This window comes from Varanus komodoensis, unplaced genomic scaffold, assembly GCF_004798865.1.
Source record: "Varanus komodoensis strain SLA01 unplaced genomic scaffold, ASM479886v1 scaffold23, whole genome shotgun sequence".
NCBI lineage: Eukaryota > Metazoa > Chordata > Lepidosauria > Squamata > Varanidae > Varanus > Varanus komodoensis.
The window spans coordinates 11,721,108-11,740,247 of record NW_025335627.1 but is presented as its reverse complement, the minus strand read 5'-3'; the positions used below and the strand labels follow the sequence as shown (position 1 = coordinate 11,740,247).

Below are 19,140 nucleotides of genomic sequence, written 5' to 3'. Positions count from 1 at the left end.
TCTGGTCCAACCCCGCCCTGCCACGTGCCAGATCCTTGCCTTCATCACTGATCCTGGTGTGCCTGGCAAGGATCTGATCCTCGACTGTTCTCGACTCCGCCTTTGTTTCTGGATCCACCACGCTTTGTTGGTATCTGACACGTGCCTGTTCCTAAGTCCGCCCGGGCCTTTGGTCCTGACATGCCTTGTTGGTATCTGCCCTCAACTTGTTCCTGACTCCGTCTGTTTCTGATCCTGCTGTGCTTTGGTTGTTCCAGCCTCTGCCTTTACTGCACCACACCAAGAACTCCCTCTACCATCACCACCCCAGTCCTGGTGCACCTGTCCTGAATCTGGCAGGTATGTTCAACCAGGAGATGCTGAGTTCCATGGGAACAGAGTGGGTGTGGCTTCATCTGAAGAGACTTTGTGCTCTAACTAAAGGATCGATCTGGACCAGTTACATACAACCAACAGCCAGCTCCTAGTTCTCTATCCTGGACAGCAAGTCTGAGACCAGCCCATTCCCTGTCACCTGCCACTCTTGGAGCCTACCAAGACCCGAATGCTGGGCAGTATATTTCCTGATGGTGCCGTGCACGGGAAGCATCATGAGGCAGCATGGCGGCCACATGCAGCATCCAGCAGTGTCATTCCACCGGTGCAAATGATACTGCCCTACCAAAACTAGGTTCTGAATGAAGTATGAAACCAGGGAGCTGCATGGTTAAAAAGCTAATAACAAATAAATAAACCAGAACTAAAAGGAGGAGAAAGCAACAGTTGGCTGAAATTTAAATCAGCCACCTGGGTAATGAACTAACACTCACACAATCCATGTCGTGAAGCTACAGAAAAGCTTTCTTATGTACAGGATAATATGGTAAGAGAAGAAAAGTTTTCCACATGCCACAGATGTTAACATGTCTCAAATCACTTGCAAAGTTTGATTTATGGATGCAGAAGGAATAAGGAATTCTTTCATCTTTGGACTCCAGTGGACAACAATCTCCTTTATTCTTCAGTTCTTACTGGTTTTTGGTTTTAAAAAGCAAGGGCAGGGGTTCCTGTAGCTCCAGGAAAATTGAGATCACAGGCAGCACATTCTTTTTCCTTCATAAAAGGAATAAGACACGAAAAAGACACACACACACGTACACACAGTCCAAACACGCCAGTGTATAAGTCACTCAACACCACAAATGATGCTATTACAGAAGAGCCCGAAATAATCTTTGGCGCACTGCAGTTCTTCATAGACAAGCATCCGGTTTCATTCTTTGGCCACACACATTACCCCACAAAATCTCCCCCTCAAAAAACAGCACCAGGAATCTACCTAAGAGCAGGTGGGAAGGGCAGCTGAAGTCACAACTGCTTGAAAGTCAAATCATCAATAATGTGAATAAGTCCTTGTGATACCTATGTATTTTCCTATTAAGGAAGGAATTAGGCTGTAGTATCTTTTTGGAAAAAAATCATTACACTTTCAGCCTTGACAAAAGTCTGTGTGACATAGTACATACAAAACTAGGGTGCCACAATCCAGGAACAAAGATGTGATATAGAAACAGAATTCTGGCTAAGGAAACTCAATTTGTTCTAAGAAATAAACTATGAAAATCAATGCAACTGGTGTGAGTTTCATTACTTTGCTGACATCTGATCATTGCTCTAGCTTGAGTCCCAATTGTTTGAGTAGTTGTTGCATTTACTCAATGAGTGTGTGAGAAAGAATACAGAGCAAGAAAGAAGAGAGAGATTGAGTCAGGGGCACATGAATTTAATGTAGAGAACAAAGTGGAATAATGCACAAGAATTTGCTCATGCAGACGCTCAGGTCAAATTGTGAGTGTGCTGCAGATAGGCATTGGGTAAAGTGCTTTCCCCCTTGCCTCAAAGTACGGCCAAATAACTGTTCAGAACATAACTAAGCATGTGAACTGATTACACTCCATTCTGCCCCTACACCAGTGCATACAAAGGGTTATGGGAATACCTTTTATGACTCAAAGCAAGCAGGGAGACAAATAGACATGCAATTCTGCTTTTTGCATGCTGGAGATATAGTGTGCATATTTTCCAATGTATATCCACAACCAAGAGGGCTAGAAATGTATAGTAAATTGTAGAAAGAAAGAAAGACTATTCACAGTATTCTGCCTCAAAAGAGCTGGCAAATAGATTTCATTTCTATATATCTTCAGCGTATTGTTAAATAAAGTTCAAAAGTTTCAGGAATCTGCACTGAATAAATCTCCTTTCACATAGGACTCTAATTAGTGTGTTGGACTTCAGCTCCCATCAGCCAAAATGGTCAATGACCAGAACTGCTGGGAATTGTAGCGCAAAAACATCTGGAAGGCCCCAGGTTGGGAAGACTGGCATAGCTCCTTCATGTCCTTCTGCTACTGAAGTATATTCCAGGGTAAACTCCAACAGTCTCCTTTGGCTTTCAGCAGAATATGAAGCAATTTCAAACCTGCATGATTTTTAAGTTCTTCATATTGTAAGTTATAATGCCATGAAACTCCAAAGTTGTCTGAGAGCAAATTACAGGCAAGAAATGGAATAAAATGACTGTTTAAAAATAGCAGTCTGAAAGCAAGAAGTCCAAAGCGGGAAGTCAAATGCGTAAGCTGTTTTCCCTTGTGTCAAGAGATTTACAGTAGGAATACAACTGTGTGAGCGATCTTTGAACAGGAAAGACTCATGCTGTGTCTGCATCCTCTGCTGGGGTAATTTAGAGCCTCTCCAGTGTCTTGTATGGTCAATAGAGCTGTACAGGTTTCATGGCAGAACGCAGCAGAATTGCCACAGCAGCAGGGTGGGCAGCATGCTCTAAGAACGGAAAGTAAGCCCAAGATGGCCTCGCTCCTGCCAGGCTGTGTGTGCTGCAAGAGGCATCTGCGGATCCTGTTACAAAGCTGTTGAGCAATGGAAACCAGATGTTTGCAAGTTCAAAGGAGGGAAGACCAGTCACGAGCGAATGTTCGTCAATCTTCAGAGGGAAAAATGTTGGCCAGGCTTTGAAACAAGCCAGCTGCTGGCCTACTGCTTCAATTCTCTTTTTCCCTACCATCAAGCTATACACAATAAATTAGGTCTTGAACCTAGCTTTTATTGTGGTTGCTTCAATTATTACTACTTCTACTCTAAAGTAACTTTTTTGCTACCAGGTACATATGTGGCAAATTACTACTGGTCACGCACTGCATGTTTGAATCAATGAATACAGCTTACCCAAAGGTCAAAAGCAAGGCCAAAGTATCACCATGGCTCACCTTCCCCTGAGGATAAGAGATATCTAGAATTGTGCTGCAAACTAACAGGCTCTTCAAGCACGCCTTAAAGTTTTGGGATTAGGAATCCAAACTGCTTTTAAATGTGTTGGCTAATTCAATTAACAGGCCCCATAGGCTGAGGGGTAGCATGGGTCAGGCAAAAGTATGAGTGCCACACTGAGTCCACCCAGGCTGTACCTTCATTAGACGAAAAGGCAGATGATCACTGTTCCTTTTCTCCTAACTAATGCAAAAGCCTAGTTCTAACTGTGATGGCCAAACCTGCACCACTTCAGACTGCAAATTAAGACTCACCTAAATTACTGCTCCTCTGTGGGGGGTGGGGAATCCTGTACACAGAAAGTTACCATAGCAGGGAGATGGTTAGGGGTAGAGCCCTTTTTCTTGAACATTTCTTTGGTTTGGTCTGGTCAGGTCTTTTAACGGAGGGCCATTCAGTCACCTGAGCCCTGACCTGAAGTACAATCTAGAAACAGATTCACTGAGAACTAAATCAGTTCTCAGGAATCTAATGCCCTTGATCCCTGTATTGTTTGCTGGAGTGGGAAGGAACAGAACAATGCCAAGTTTTTTCAACTGCGAGTTCTTTGCTTCACCAGCACTCTTCCATTCAAAATCTTCAAGCAGACAATACAGCCATCCCTTCCATCCCCCCTGTTAAAACCTCCCTGACCTTATGACAAGGACTACTGGTCCCTCTGCCTCTAATTATTATACCAACAGCCTTCTTCATGCATGTTTAGGCAAATGTCCAAAGCCTTCTTCTCCCAAAGACAGTATTCACATTGCATCTGTAATGTGTTTAAATCATGTGGGTATCACCATACTACTGTCAGAACAGCATGGGAGGTATTCACAAGATCTCCAGAGTGGGAAGGGACATGCTATGATGTTAAAACATTTTGGGTTCATGGTGCAGACATCCTCTGTAGAATAAATTAAAAGCCCTCAAGTAGACTTCCAGCACCGCTCTAATGGTGGAATGTACAAAGACAGAGGTTCATTTCCTGAATTTCCTGTTTAAACAGTTTATCAATCTGTGTGCAAAGCTCTTCCAGGGTCTTGTATTTATTTTGTTGCAGAATCTGATGATGAATGCTTGCAATATGCTACCTTGTACAGCATAATCATCAAACGGGTAATAACAATCCAGTGAAAGGCTAGGCGTGGATTGTTTCTTTGGACCTTCTTGCAGCAGAAGCCCATACAAAATGCTTTTTACAGATGTGGTTTCTAAATGGAAATCAAACCATTTTTACCAGTGACATCTGGAAAGCAGATTGAACATTAGACACATCTTAATAAAATAGAGGAGGAACAGTAACTTTCTGATGCTTAACAGACAGCAACAAAAATTATGTTGTTTGTGGTGGCATACGTTATCATTTCAGATGATTGAGTGGAAATTAGAGGGATACCCTCTGCTGATAGCTTTCATAGTTTACAGCAGCCCAACTAAGGCAAAGATGAGAGCTTGCATATAAAATCAGGTGGGTTTTGAACATTTAAATTCCTTGGAATTTAATTGCATCCAAGGATAGGGGTGCACAACTGGGTGCCCTCTAGATGACTTGCTTTACAAATCCCATACACCCTGGCCATTGCCTGTGCTGTCTGGGGTTTATGGATTTGTGGTCCAAAATACCTGTTGGGCACCAGGTTGTCTACCTTTGAATTAGAAAGCTATTTCAAGTACTTACAGATATGAGGGCTCTACACCACAGCCTACAGACCACTAACTCCCCAGTCAGTCCCTCCCATAGTGAACTGAGGTGGTGAGTACTGACTGGAATGATGCCCAGATAAGGCCACTGAAAAACAAGAGCGAGGTATCTGCATGCTCAAGGGAACGCCAAGGTTTCAACACACACACACACACACACACACACACACACACACAGAGAGAGAGAGGACATTGCCCTCCACCTCACTGCCAAAATCTAGTAAGTTCTGAGTATTTTCATTAAATGTGTGCCAAAAAAGAAAACTGAAAAGTGTAGGAAGAATGAAATGGAGTATCCTGGGAGGAGAGCATGGCTGACTGCCTACCATCCTAAACAGAAACATTCCCTCTGGGAGAGAGACTACATGGCAACAGTTTTTTGCAGGTCTCATTTCTTAAAACAAAACTACCTCCATCTCTTTCTCTCTTCTCTCTCATTTGAAACACCTATCCTGAAAGCATTATAAAGTTAACACAGAGTACAGCCCAGCTCAATCTAGGATGGATCTCTCAAATATTACTTTGTTAACTAAGAGAGACAGAAACATCAGTTGATCCTGCAAAATTCAATAAGGCTCAGATTGGAATGTCAGAACTTCATATTGTTATGGCTGGATCCATTGTCAAGAACTACATGACAGATTCAGGCACATGGATTTATTTATTTATTTATTTATATCCTGCCTTTTTCCTACAAAGGGCTCAAGGCAGCTTACATCTCCTTCTCCATCTTATCCCCACAACAACAACCCTGTGAGGTAGGTTGGGCTGAGAGTCTGTGACTGGCCCAAAGTCACCCAGTTGGCTCCATGGCTGAGCGGGGACTAGAACCCAGATTGTCTGAGTCCCAGTCCCATGCTCTTAACCACTACACCACACTGGTTCTGCCAAAGAACTTGTAGGTAATTAATAAAAAACAAGATGCTAACTTATTAACAAGTAATTCTGATAAGTTAATAATCATGAACAGTAACTTCAGAGCCTATAAGAAAGTGAAAAGTCTCTGTATAGTCTCTTTGTCTCTCTCACCCTGCTCTAACCATATTTCCCTGAGGCTGAGTCTTCCAATTTTCTTGGAATGCTCTTGGCCTTTAAATTAAATTCTTCATCAATATTCTGAAAGGCATTGCAAAGAGCAAGGACCCAAACCAAACAAGACTTTTTGCTGGGAAAGCCCCATATGTTTTATCATTAAGAACCCCCTCAATTTTTAAGTTCTATCCATTTTAAAGATACACAAGTACAACTCAGCTACTAAGAGCAGGTGTGGGCAACTCTGTGGATGGAAAGCCACACAGCCAGTGATGGGAGGGTCAGGGTCCGTGTGTGTGTGTGTGTGTGTGCGCGCACACACACACATTCACCTCCCACACTTACAAAGGTCATTAGAGATCAAGACGCGGAAAATCACAATGAACCCTGAGCTTCCTCCCTGGGCAGTAATGATCCTTTTCATCTCCATGAATCTGTTTTTCACATTCAGTACCAAGTCTGCTGCTATAGCTGTGCAAAAGGGCAGAGGAAGAGGGTGGATCTTGCATTTAGAAGTAGATAGGATCAAATGCTTGAAGTAACCAGTTCGTGACATGCATCCATGGATCCCTTACCAGTCCAGTCACACCCGAGCACTTCTAGTCGCATTCCGATGCCTGCTGGAGACCATCTTTCTGGGTGAACTCTGATGTACTGTGCAGTAACAGGATCAAATCTTCGAACTTCAGGTGTATCATAGTGCATGTTTCCTTCAAATATCTTAGAGAAAGAAAGAGAGGTTAAATAGAGTTCTTGTCTACTATCCACTCAAAATTAACAGCTGGTTGAACAAGCGTCCTGAAAGGGGCGGCAGCATTCTGGGACATTAGTTGCTCTTTCAAGCTCATTTGAACTCTGTGCTTTATTGAACAGCAATCATGCCGGCTGGAAGAAATCAGAGCTACAGAATTCAAGTGGCTAGAGAATAATCACTGGAAACCGGGAATGTGGGAATGCAGAAAAGAAACTTTTTTAACAGTTCCAATCCTATCTGTTTAAAAGCTTTCCTGCCAGCTTCCACAAAAGCTTCTCATCAAGAACAGGCATTTTAGACCCAAAGCAAACAAAAGTGGAGTCCATGTTATTTGCTTATCCAAGCTTACTGTGTTGTCATGAGACTGAGTTGAGGAGATGGTATGAAGGCAGTTGTTCCAGTTTCTCAGATACTGCCATAAAAAGGAAATAGTGTACCTATTTAACCATTGCCTCTGAAAGAAGGTCAAGAAGTAGGGTGTACAAGCTGTCCCAAGGTTGGCTAGGAAATTAGGGTATGTTTCCTAATCTTAATCTTGAATAATGGAACCAAGCTGTCTAGGAAGTTCAAGTTCCCTGGAGGTTCTAAAGATGAATTTTGCTGTCGCAGGTAACAAAGTGACTAATGAACAACCCTCTGAACCATGCGTACCCCATTCAAAAAGTTTGAGGACCCCTGCTCTAAACTATATCAGTCTGGAAAACTGATAGAAAAAATGTGCTAATTAGACTACAATGCAGTAATGCTTGTGCAGTGCAGAGGCAACCTATAGGCTGCCTTTCACAAACCATTGTTGTCCAGATGGGTTGGACTACAATGCCCATTTTCATGAAGGACACCAGGCTGGAGAAGGCAGGCCTATCAATTGTGTCTCATAGCTTTTACACACATTCTTGACCCAAATTCTGCTCAAGTTAGAAAAGGTCCTCTATCAGGCAGAAAACAGACTTTAATGACCTAATGCATGCTGTGACAGAGATTCATGTAAAATGCATTCTGATATCTGTCCTGGACAGATGTATAAGCAAGAAAGATCTCACAGTATTGCACACAATCTACACAGCCAAGAAACATAATTTTACAAACAAATTTGAGAGGCAGTCCAATCAGTCACAATTCAGCATTATGACTTTGTTTCAGAATTGGACTATGCTACCTCCCTCTCGTGCCACCCCACTAGAGCTTGTGGCCAAAATGAAAGAAGCTTCATAAAAAAGAGTAAGACGCTGTTGCCAAGCAGAACATAGTCCATCTGACAAAACTACATAGCGTGATTTGGCACAAAACATGCATCCTCTTAGCCAGATCCCGACCCTGATTAGTCTGACTCAGATCTGGTATAGCTCTCCTCACAACTTGTACAAACACAACTGGTTTCTGGCTCTTTCCCTTGAATGGGTCCTTTGCTCCCTGTTTCCAGAGTATTCCAGAGAACATCCCTCTTTGAAGCCATTAGCTAATGCATCTTGCTTTTCCATAGGATGTCCAGACCCACAACAGATTTTTTAAAAACACCCTGAAGGGGGAGAAATGGAACAAAACCTTCAAGTATCTTCAAGTATTCCCTCAAATATGGTGCCTAAAATATTTTTTCTATCATACAAGATCATACATTTGCCATACTAGAGCACTGGTAAGAAAACAGAACGATAAATGGTCAACCTCCTCATTTTTTGGTGAGATCTGTCTGTTCCTCAAGCTGCTGAGGCCCCTTAAAGAAATGCTGAACCTACTGCCCTGTTTGTGGCAACCAGTATTCTAACAGGTTCATTTCTCCCTTATCCCAATGATAACTGTGGTATCTTAAATACTTGAATAACATGTGTCATTTTGATAGATTCTGCTTGCATCGTTCACTCAAAGGGGTGTCTCCTACTTGCAGTCCAAAATAGTGTAGTCTACTTTACTACCAGGTCTCCTCTGCTGTACCACCGCTTTACCTCGCCCCTGCCTCTTGCATCACGTGGAGACTGGAACCTGGACAGTAAATCTGAGGCTAAGCAGTACACAGAACTAGGAAAGGTTCTTTTAAACTAGCAAGAAAAGGTTCATTAAGCAAGCAAACTGAGGACAATGATCCTGCTCTCACTCTTCTAGAATCTGCTGGGGATGGTGGTGGTGAGGAATGACACGTCAGCAATGAGGAACACAACTGCCCCACTGTGAACTTTGTCCCAAACCAACAATAATTCCCCCTCCCTGCAACCTCAGATTTGACAACAGTGAGATGAACTTCTGCATGGGGTGGATTTACACAGACCTACATTTTAATATTCCCTAGTTAGCATGAAAAACCAGCATGCCAAAGAAAAGAAGAATAAGCTAGAAGCTTTCTCTCTGACTTCTGGTTTTTTATGCATGGGCATCAGGGAGATGGTAGGAAGGGCCATTCAAGCATGTGGGCCTCCTGCTGCAAGATGAAGTGGAAAAGCCCAGGCACAGATCTGCCATCTCAGCTGGAGGCCCCAGGGCTCCTACCAGCTTCTGAATACTCATGCATTTCAAGTAGAGAAGAACTAGCAGGGTCTTTCTGATCTCCTCAGGGAATGGGCAGGACTCAAGGAAGGAAGTTTCTCCTCCTGCACCCACCTGGCAAGTGCTGTCACAGAATCAGACGTGCCACAAGTAGGACTGGCTGGCTACTCTTTACTGGCTGAAAGAGGAAGTGTGGTTGTGTGTGAGGAGGAGGAGGATATGATATTTAAATATTGTGGTTTACACAAGGACTGTGAACCAGCCACTAATGGATGGTTCTATTCATGTCTCCTAAACTGCATCAGGAGGAAAGAAACACATCTGCAGGACAAGAGACAAAAAGAAGCAAAAAGCTGGCCCACAGCAGGTTCATCCCACTTGCTGCTTCCTGGCTGAAAAGTCTTACCTTCGGTTGCATTGTTTTAGGGTCCCGTATAGAATCCCAGTCTTTCCCATCCATGCTGTAGGCCACTTTAAATTTCTTCACAAAAGCACGGGCCTCTGCCACACTGATACTATCACCACCTCGGGCCCCTTGAATGATCACCCCTTTCACATTCTTTGGAGCTCCCAGATCAACCTGCAGCCACTCCTCTCCAGGCTGTGCTTGAGGGATGTGCGGGAACCATCCTGAGCGACTGCTGACCAGGCGTGCTACACTGGGGGCCCAGTGATACTCTCTGGTAGAGGAGGCAGAGATCTGGGAGTCTGGGATCAGTCCAGAAAGCATCCCCAGCATGTTTGAACAGGGTGAATCTGCATGGAAAGGAGCAGGGCGAGAACAAAAATGAGCGCAGCACAAGATCAGGTTTATGAGATAAGCACCAGACCAGCACTGGGGGAGCATGTTCCCACTGCGACTTACTGCCTGGCAATGAAACGTCAAAACACTTGAACCACCTGTGCGTGGGTTTCTGAAAGCCCCTCAATGGACACTCACAACACCCATGCTATTGCAATCTTCATCCAAATTGCTTTCTGCTTACAGCTAACCTGGTCTTCCCCACCCTCAACATCCCAAATCAGTAGGAAAACATCACATCCTGCAACAGCATCCTTGCTGCTGCTGTTCCCATTCTCTGTAAAAATAAATACCAGTTAATTCCGTTCAAATGAAAGAGAAACCACAACTGGAGACCATAACATCAAACCATTCAGATGAAGGCTCGGCTCATTTGGTTTTTTAACATCACAGGGAGATACCTCTAGAACCACAACTTGTGCATGTGCGCATGCGTGTGTGTTAGGGTTAGGAGAGAGAGAAGCAGCAAATACTCCAGAAGTCTAAAATGGAAGTTACAGCTGTACTCCAGGATTTTCTGGAAACTCTTCAAAATGGGGCTGAACAGAGAAGTTATGAGTTCTAATGTCCACAGGCCAGAGTACTCAGGAGTCTCACTGCCATGCCAAAAAAAGAAACTTATAATGGCTTTGTGACATCACCAACCCATACCAAAATGGTGCATGGGGTAAATCAAACAAAAATAATTTGTTTTCCCACTGTTGGATGGCTGCACCATTGTGTGGTGATTTGTATATATGTAAAAACAAAAGTATCTTATTTGTCCCTTTCTGCTCTGCAGAAGCTTTTATCAAAGGCTACACCCTGGTGAGTGAATGGCCAACTGCCTTACACTTTGAGTTGTTCTCCCACCCCCATTGCAAGTTTGTCAACCTCTGAGTTGCTGCAAGTTATTACCCACCCCATGAGGGCATCATCTAGTCCTTTTATATCACCTAATTCGTTTCAATGGACTCTGCTGTTTCCAGGTGTTGGTTCTCCTTGCCCAGAAGTGTGTGCATGGGAGGGAGAGATACCTTGCATATGAGTAGCCCAATGTGCTATGTCAGTTCCCAAGCACCCCGAAAACATCCCAGAAAACCTCTTTTAAAACCTTTTAAGGTGGGTGAGTATTATGATTACAGTGTGCTACATCAGTTTTCATTCTGGGCTGATGGCATAGTCAGGCTTTCCTCCAGGGGAAAAGTCTTGGTGGACTTATTTGGAGGGATAAGTCCCTGAAGTAAATGGATGCCTTCCAAAACTGTAATCCTACAGTGTCATGACATAACAGGCTGAATCAGTCTCAGAACCCTCCAGGTATCTCTGCACAGGAAGCTGCCTCCATGGTGACTATGGCTGCCATTGTGCTAAGTCTCACATTCACGAACAGGGTCCAAGCTTGGCGGGGGCCTCTCTTTCTGGCATATGTGGGAGACTCTTACCCACCACAGAAAGCATGACTGAAAATGCACACCTGTGATCCGACAGCCATAGAGTTCCAGTCGGAGGGCAATTCCACTATGCCAAACCTGAGGGCGGATTCGCACAAACCGAGTTAGCACTGGAGCATGGATCTTGTTCAGAACCACTTCTGAAGCATCTGTGTTAGCCTGGAATACCTGGAGAAAAACAAATGAGAGAGGGGAGGGGTTATATAGTTTTATGCTTTCCTGACCAAAAATCAGAGAAGATGAGAAAGGAGAGAAATGAAAAACACAGGCAACAGTCCAAGTAGCGGAGAAGATAATGGTCTACAATTGCCAACTTTTCTGTTAGCTCCAACTTCTATGCCTTTAACAGCACACTAATCTACACACATTTATAGACTATGATGTTTAAGTCCATGGCCTGAAAAGCTTCACCTGCTGATTTGTTCAGATCAGACTGCTGTCAGTGGCAATGAGTACATGTGGTTTTGCTTTTTCCTGGCCAACTGAAAATACTGTATAGGACAGCAACTTAAATGCAGTCTCAGACAAATCAATTAAATAAAGAACTTCTGTTTTTTGATGGCCAAGCCTGAAGCACCTTGGCATAGTTCCAAAGATTGCAAGATGTTCAAAACACTCCTAAAATCTAGATCTCACTTGCCTGAAATAGAGCATACAAGCAAAATTAGCAATATGAGTTGAACTATTGACTTCATGCATTTGTACTTCGGTTTCAATATTTACAAAGTGGGCGTAGTAATCATTATTCCCTTTGAGAAATGTGTTGATTCGATTCCACATCGGAAAGATTAATGAAGAAATATTGTTATCATTGGAATCCTTTGGTTTCTGCCACATATGAAGCAATGAGAAGTATGGCAGTCATTTCTTTTCCATGCACACTCACAGGCATACACACATGCACACACACAAAACATTTTTGAACAAGACCTTCATTTGGTGCGACGTATGTTGCAGAATTATTCAACTCCTGCCTTACCAGATGGTCATAATCAATAATTACCATATGGACCACTTTTCCCTTCCTTTCCTTCCACTATTTTATTAGCTTGGATTGAAGTCGGCATATTTTGTTTCAGGCTTTGTATTCTATGTGTGGAATGAGAGGAAAGACAAAAAGAAATTCTAGGGTGAAGTCTACCATGACTGTCTTCGGCCACTCAAGTCTTTGCTTTGGGATCTATTCTCTGCATGTCAGTATTGACTTCTTTCATGACTAAACCTTCTCTGTTTTCCAAGCCATATAATTGAGTTTTCTCTTGCACTTGTTTTGGTAGGTGCAGGAATCTCTGCACCAAATTTTGCATGTATCTCTTCAGTACCACTTTAAGTAAAGTGAAATCTAACTAGTGCTGACAATAAAGCAAAAGTTAAATCACTTAATCTTAAGAGCCCTGGGATTCAAGACAAGGCATTGTTTGAAGATCCAACGGCATTTCCCTCATATTCCAGGGGAACCAGCATTAAAGGGAATAATGCAGATGTTTCCTGGTTTTAAAACAATTAACTTCAGTTGAAACTTCAGTCGTCTCAGGGCAGAAATAGTTTGCCAGAGTCTATGTATCACAAGGGCAGCGTCCTCTCTGTGAACTCGCTCTCTGCAAGAACTCATGGGGACAGCCATTCCCTGGCATGAAGCATGGAAAGAGAGGCACAGAGGTACATCATGCACGACCACCGTTTTGTGGGTCTTCAGGGAAAAGGCCATCAGTTTTCCCATGTTACTCCCATGTTGCTCCTGGACATTTACATTTGAAGACAATGCTGTTAGGAATATATTCAGTACTTTCTCTCATCACTGAACACTCACAGCCGGCCTCAATCCAGTATTAAAAGAAAGGGGTTCAAGGGCAATGTTTGTTACTTCTGGGCAGCAGCACCTCTCATTTCACTTTTTAATAAAGGCACACTTGCAGATTACACCAGAAATCCCTGCTGCTAATACAGGTGACAAATCAAAGTGAGGCACACATCCTAGCACAGGGAGTAATGGCAAGGACCAACAGTGGACCCCTGGTGGTGTTGAGGCCCCAGCAAGCGTCTGCTGCTGACCACTGCTGGCACTGGCTAGGTAGTGTCAGATGGAGCAGATCAATCACAGTGGGAGGCACTAAAGAGGTATAATAGAATAGCACTACTGCATGGAAAGGGAAGTACAAAACACCTCCACCCTTTTTACTTGCAGAGCAGAGCTCTTCCTTACAATGTCCTGTTCTTACAGGTTGCAGCGTTGTTGTTTTTGTTATTTTACCACTATTATTGAAACTTAAAAGCCACTGGGGAGAGTTCATCAGTGTCCCTCTCTTGGAGAGGGTATCCACTCACAGTGATTGGGCTAGCAGGGGCAGAAGAACTTGGTATTAAATCCAAGGGTTAACAACAATGCTGCAGCCAGTATGTCTAGCGGTAGGCACTTGCCTCGAGGACAGTGAAGTCAAGTGATGGTGTAGCAAGGAGGGCTTTGTCTGAAAATCTGTTTTCATAATTGAGATTTGCAATAGATTTAAGAGGGGAACAGAAATGCTAATCCAGAGAATATATATCATGCTGGTACCGTTTAGAAACACAGCATGGTTGATGTGTTTTTAATATCCTACTTTATCCCAGCAGACCCCCCACCCTTCTGCTATCCTTTTCTTTGCTCAGCAGTCACCAAATACCCTTCTTCCAGCAGGAGGTCTGGAAGCATCAGTATCTGCTGTTAGTGGTCTTCCTGTGTGCCAATCTCCAAGAGTGTATGTGCCTGTGCAAGGATATATTTTCACACCATAGAAGAGCCTGCAGCTTTGTGTCAACCCACAAAGCTGATCTGCAGCATATCATCTAAGAACCTAAGACACTTTTGTACTTGCCCTTCTTCCAATTCCTCCTCTAATCCTACTGTGCTGCTTTCTCAGCTTCTGACCCTCCCTCTTCCTCCAAACACATATCTAGGTGTCTCTGAAATATATCTATCTCTTCCCCTTTTTAGTCACTTTTGATTTATTCCATATGGTGATTGTGCCATATTTAACATATTCCCTTAGTCTTCACAGTAAATTTTAATCCTCCTTTGTTGAGGGAAAGTTATATGGGAACATTTTGTGTTTGAAGCAGTGCAGCATGCCAATAATTTTAACAACTCTCACGTTCTCATTTACATCCCTAAAATAGTTGGGGGAGAAGGTTTTATGGGTGTATCATTTTTATCAATCCTTTCTACAAGACTGATCAACAGCCCACCCTAGGAGTTCAATTTCAAAGCAGAAAAAAGAGTTAACAACTTTACTGCTGCATCACAACTGCATTAGATACAGCATGACTCAGCCAGGTGCCTAATTCCAAACAGATGAGCAAAGTCTAACAGTTTCTGAATTCTTCTTAACCTGGTCTTACCTCCAGAAATGCAGAATTTAGATATGCATAACATGCAATAAAAATCAAACAGAGCACTTCTAGGCCAAGGGGCAAGCTTGCAATGTCCTTCTTGCTCCTCTTAAGAGTGCCTTTGCTACACACTGTTCTACTAGGAGCATTCCCAACATTATCTCGATCATACTCCCTAGTTTTACTTCATAAGTTCAAGACTGCTTCACATACCACTTTTCCTGTTCTTTAACTTGTGCAACTCAAGACACACCCAGAAGGGGGACTTTCTTCATGTGTTGGGCGCTGTGGATTCAGAACTTCTAATGCCTTCCTAGTGTGGGCAACTGCTAGTTCAACTGGCCCCTTAACTGACCTCCACAGGTTAAGTCCTATCTTCCAAAATTTCCTCTTGTGCTAGCAATGTCCTTCTCTTCCTGAACTGTACGCCTTACTTGTTGGTAGTGTCCTCCCTTCTCTTCATTGTGTCTCCAATTTGCTACTTCAGTGCAAGCCTGTCCGCCAACTGAATGCAGGGATGCCAGAGGAATTCAATCTGTACATATTCCAAAGCACACTGTCATGATTTGGAGCATGATTAGTGTACCTCCTACACTAATGTGTGGATTGAAATGTTCTTATCTATTGAATTTTGCAATGCAGTTCTTCACCAGCTGGCTTAGAACATCAACAATACAATGCTTAATTTATTATGTTCTATTGTATTTCAATGTATTTTATTGTGTTGTAAGCCGCCCCAAGGCTTCGGCAAGGGGCGGCATAGAAATGTAATAATAATAATAATAATAATAATAATAATAATAATAATAATAATAATGCCACCTCTGCTTTTATTTCTTTCCCTTTGCACATCTTGGCTGCAGCCATGACCTCCTTCAAAAGAGGACTACAAATACTTCCAGGAGTCACATGATACGGCAACATGCTGTCCCTGTCCCGGCAGCCACACTTTTTCCATATAATGGCCCCAAGCAATATGGCCTATTATCAAGGCATGGCACTCCCACAGGGATATGTAGCCCCATTAAAAAAGAAAGAGCTATTACCTGAAAATAATCAGGAGGACTTTTCTAAGGCCACCCTCAGTCTACCTCATAACACTGTTTTCATTTTGGCTTTGTGTTTAACTACAGATTGAGGAAACAGGATGGCACAGTTTTAGAAATAAATACATGCAAAGGTGGCTCAGACTAGAAATAACGGGATCTGTTTCTACTTACCCGCATCCCTACCTGCATGCAACTTAAAGCAGGAGATAGATTAGAGTTTTTTCAGAAACCTGAAGAAGGTATATAACAATGCTTGAGGTGCTTTTATTCAGCTCCATCCCACCTCACCATCAGCCAAATCTGCTTCTTTAAAAGCCATGGTGGGACAAGAGAAGTTAAGACGCTGAACATGGTGTGCCATGCAAGTCCTACCATACCACTTTCAACTCCCTTAAAAACTACTGTATTGTCAGTGACTTACAGTTAACAAAATCCCTCCACATTCAGTCATTTCTCTAAACGTGCGACATAACAAGCAGGAGAGGGGATCAGCCACAGGAGAATGGAAGAAACCACCTTGATCTCATGACTCATTGCACTGGATAATTTAAAAGGCAAGGTATGCTACCTTCAGTGTTCAGCCTAACTCGTTTTTAGACTGGTATCATCTGTCTCTGCCTGGCTGGAGTCAGCCTTCCTGAAGGGGAAAAATAAACAAACAACAACAAAGCAACTGGCTCCTAATCTGGTGTGTTTGGCACCTAAACTTGAGAATCCATAGAGAATCTGATCTTCACAGGCTTAGTGCTCAAAGCATTTTGGACTGCTTCAGGTTTCTTCAGACTGGCTCCAAAAATCAAAGCATGTTTGGAAAACTCAAGCTCTGTTTCCTCTTTTTCTGGGATCCCCACACTTGATCTATTGCTGAGAACACAATATCCCCCCGACCCCATTCTCAACATTTTATTGGGACCAAATGTGAACAGGCAGCTTCCCAAAACACACATCATATCACCAAGTTTCATTATGAAAGGAAACCATGCACAGTTTCAGGGTTTCTAAAAAGTATTTTTTTGTTGTTGTTGTTCTCAACACACAGGCATAAGATGTCTGAACTTCACTTTTCCAGATTTGAATTTTTTCATCCCAGCCATTCTTTCAGATACTTGACTGATAGAAACCTTTTCTCCTAAAGAGCATGTCTGTGTAAGAGGAGCCAGAATGACTCCTTAATTGTTTTTAATTCTGCCAGATTGGTTGCAGTGGAACACTAAGTAGATTTCTCCCAAGCCATATGAAACTCCCAAGCAGTAAAAGCATGGCTTCTGGAGAGTTTAACATGAAGAACAGAAAAGGCCTACTCAGCTTGCCATGCCATGTGCCACATATTGTGGCCCACCAGGTCCATGACATCTCCCTTGTTCTTGCAGTCCCAGGGCTGCCAGCAAGCTAGCTACTTTCAGCTAGGTGTATTACAAGGAAGTAAGGGAAGGTATGTGGAATAGAGATTTGTGCTTTCCCCTTCCAGATCCTCTCTCTCAGGGCACACTGTGATCAAGCAAAACAGAAAGGAGAATGTGGAGGCCACAAAGAGGGAACCCCCAGGGGTTGCAGGTTAGGCTTTGGCATGACAGAAAGCAACATTGTCTGGATGTTGCAGATGTAAACAACAAAATAAGTTAATTCTGGATGCTAGCAGTACATTATGTGTTGGGGGGGGGGTCTTGAGGGGCACCATTTAATTTTCATATAATATGCAGCAGTTGAATTTAATACTTTTTCCAGTTATCTTTTATTTATCTTTTATTTTTTTTATTAGCCATGTTTGATTGTATCTGCCCTGAAAAGAGATATGCACATTCCACTCCATCCTGCTCTCACTTCACCCCAGTTTGCTTTTGACTACTGGATGGCTCCACAAAAAGAAATAACCCCGTCATTAAAATCTGACTGACAACATTAATTTACTTAAAAACACCAAGGGGGTATGAAAAATGGCATTGCTGGAAGTTGTGCAGTCATCCTTCCCCTCCACCCCACACTTCAGTGCTCCTCAAGTGTAGAGACTCATGCTGCTCTTCATGTAAAATGTTCCCTTGTCAGCTCAGGGTTTTGTTTTGTTTAAGCTGCATTCACTGGGGACTGTGGGGAGGAGGAACCTGGCCAGCTGCATGCCAGAAATGAAACCAAAAGAAAGGGCAGGGAGAGCATACATCCAAAAGGCCGTTTATGATCCCAAAGACCCTTCAGCCTTATTTGTTTTTAGTACTGGTTTTGTCGTCAAGAGTTTCTAAGGACAGTAAAGGGAAAGGGGTTGTAGTTTTTGGGAGGAGACAAGAGGAAACTTCTCCGTATGTTTGCATGCCTGGGTCTGCCTCCCTGGACCTTTTAGATTTAATGCAGGATTATATTACCCCCATGGTGGCAGAAAATGCTAACAGGATTAGGGCTTCAGGGCTTCAGTTGAAGAAGCATGAAGGAGAAAAGGAGGGAAGCCTGTGGAGATGGTTTTTCTAACAGAGATGCAGAGCTTCAAACAAGCAGCATGAAAATTTCAGGCATGAGAAGATTCAGAAGGAAAACAAAGAAGAAGCAGTCTCTACCTTAGGACTGATTCCTATGCAATATACACATAGCAATCTGCGCACTGTATGCCTCGCATGAGCAATCTTCTTAAATAAGAGGTGGCCTCACACAGGACTGCATTTCAATTACTGTGCCTATAGATTGAATTAATCTGCTTATACCACTTGGGTTCTCTCCTCTCAGGAAGCAAAATCCACAAGAGTAATCTATGCACATTAGATGGGTGTCTTAATGTAACACATGAGTCAACCCTTATCCAGAAAGAACTAATTTCCCCAACCTTGATCCCTCCAGATGTTTTGGCCTGTAACTTCCATCATGCACAGCCACTTTGATGAATGGGAAAATGGCAGCTGGAGTCCAGCAACATGTGAGTCCCAAGGGGAAAACTATACTTAGGACCATGAGTGTGAAGGAGAACTGGTCCCCTGCCCTACAGCTAATTTATGCTGACATGATCAGTCCAGATGTGATATGGATGAGATGGGAAGGGAAAGAAAAGGAACCGGCCCTGCTTATTTGCTAAACTCTTTGCTTATTTACTTCTGAAGCAAAGTGTGAAGGAGCATGTGATATTTATATAAAAAAGAATATACCTTGGAACTGGCCTGAACTAGGGAATGATTGAGAAATTTGTTTCAAATTGGGTTTTTTTCCCAGACTGAGTATGGACTTGGTCACAATCTGCCCAAGTTT

The 19,140-nt window shown here is 43.0% G+C and overlaps 1 protein-coding gene across 2 annotated transcripts in view; it reads right to left on the bottom strand.

Moving 5' to 3' along the window:
• NRP2 (neuropilin 2) overlaps positions 1–19,140 on the bottom strand; it is a 240,025-nt gene that overhangs the window by 94,644 nt on the left and 126,241 nt on the right. For both annotated transcript variants that reach the window (XM_044431841.1, XM_044431842.1), the window contains exons 8-10: positions 11,527–11,671; positions 9,675–10,024; positions 6,615–6,759 (exon numbers count right to left, since the gene is read on the bottom strand). In XM_044431841.1, coding sequence (XP_044287776.1) covers positions 6,615–6,759; positions 9,675–10,024; positions 11,527–11,671 — 640 coding nt within the window. The remainder of the gene's footprint in view (positions 1–6,614; positions 6,760–9,674; positions 10,025–11,526; positions 11,672–19,140) is intronic.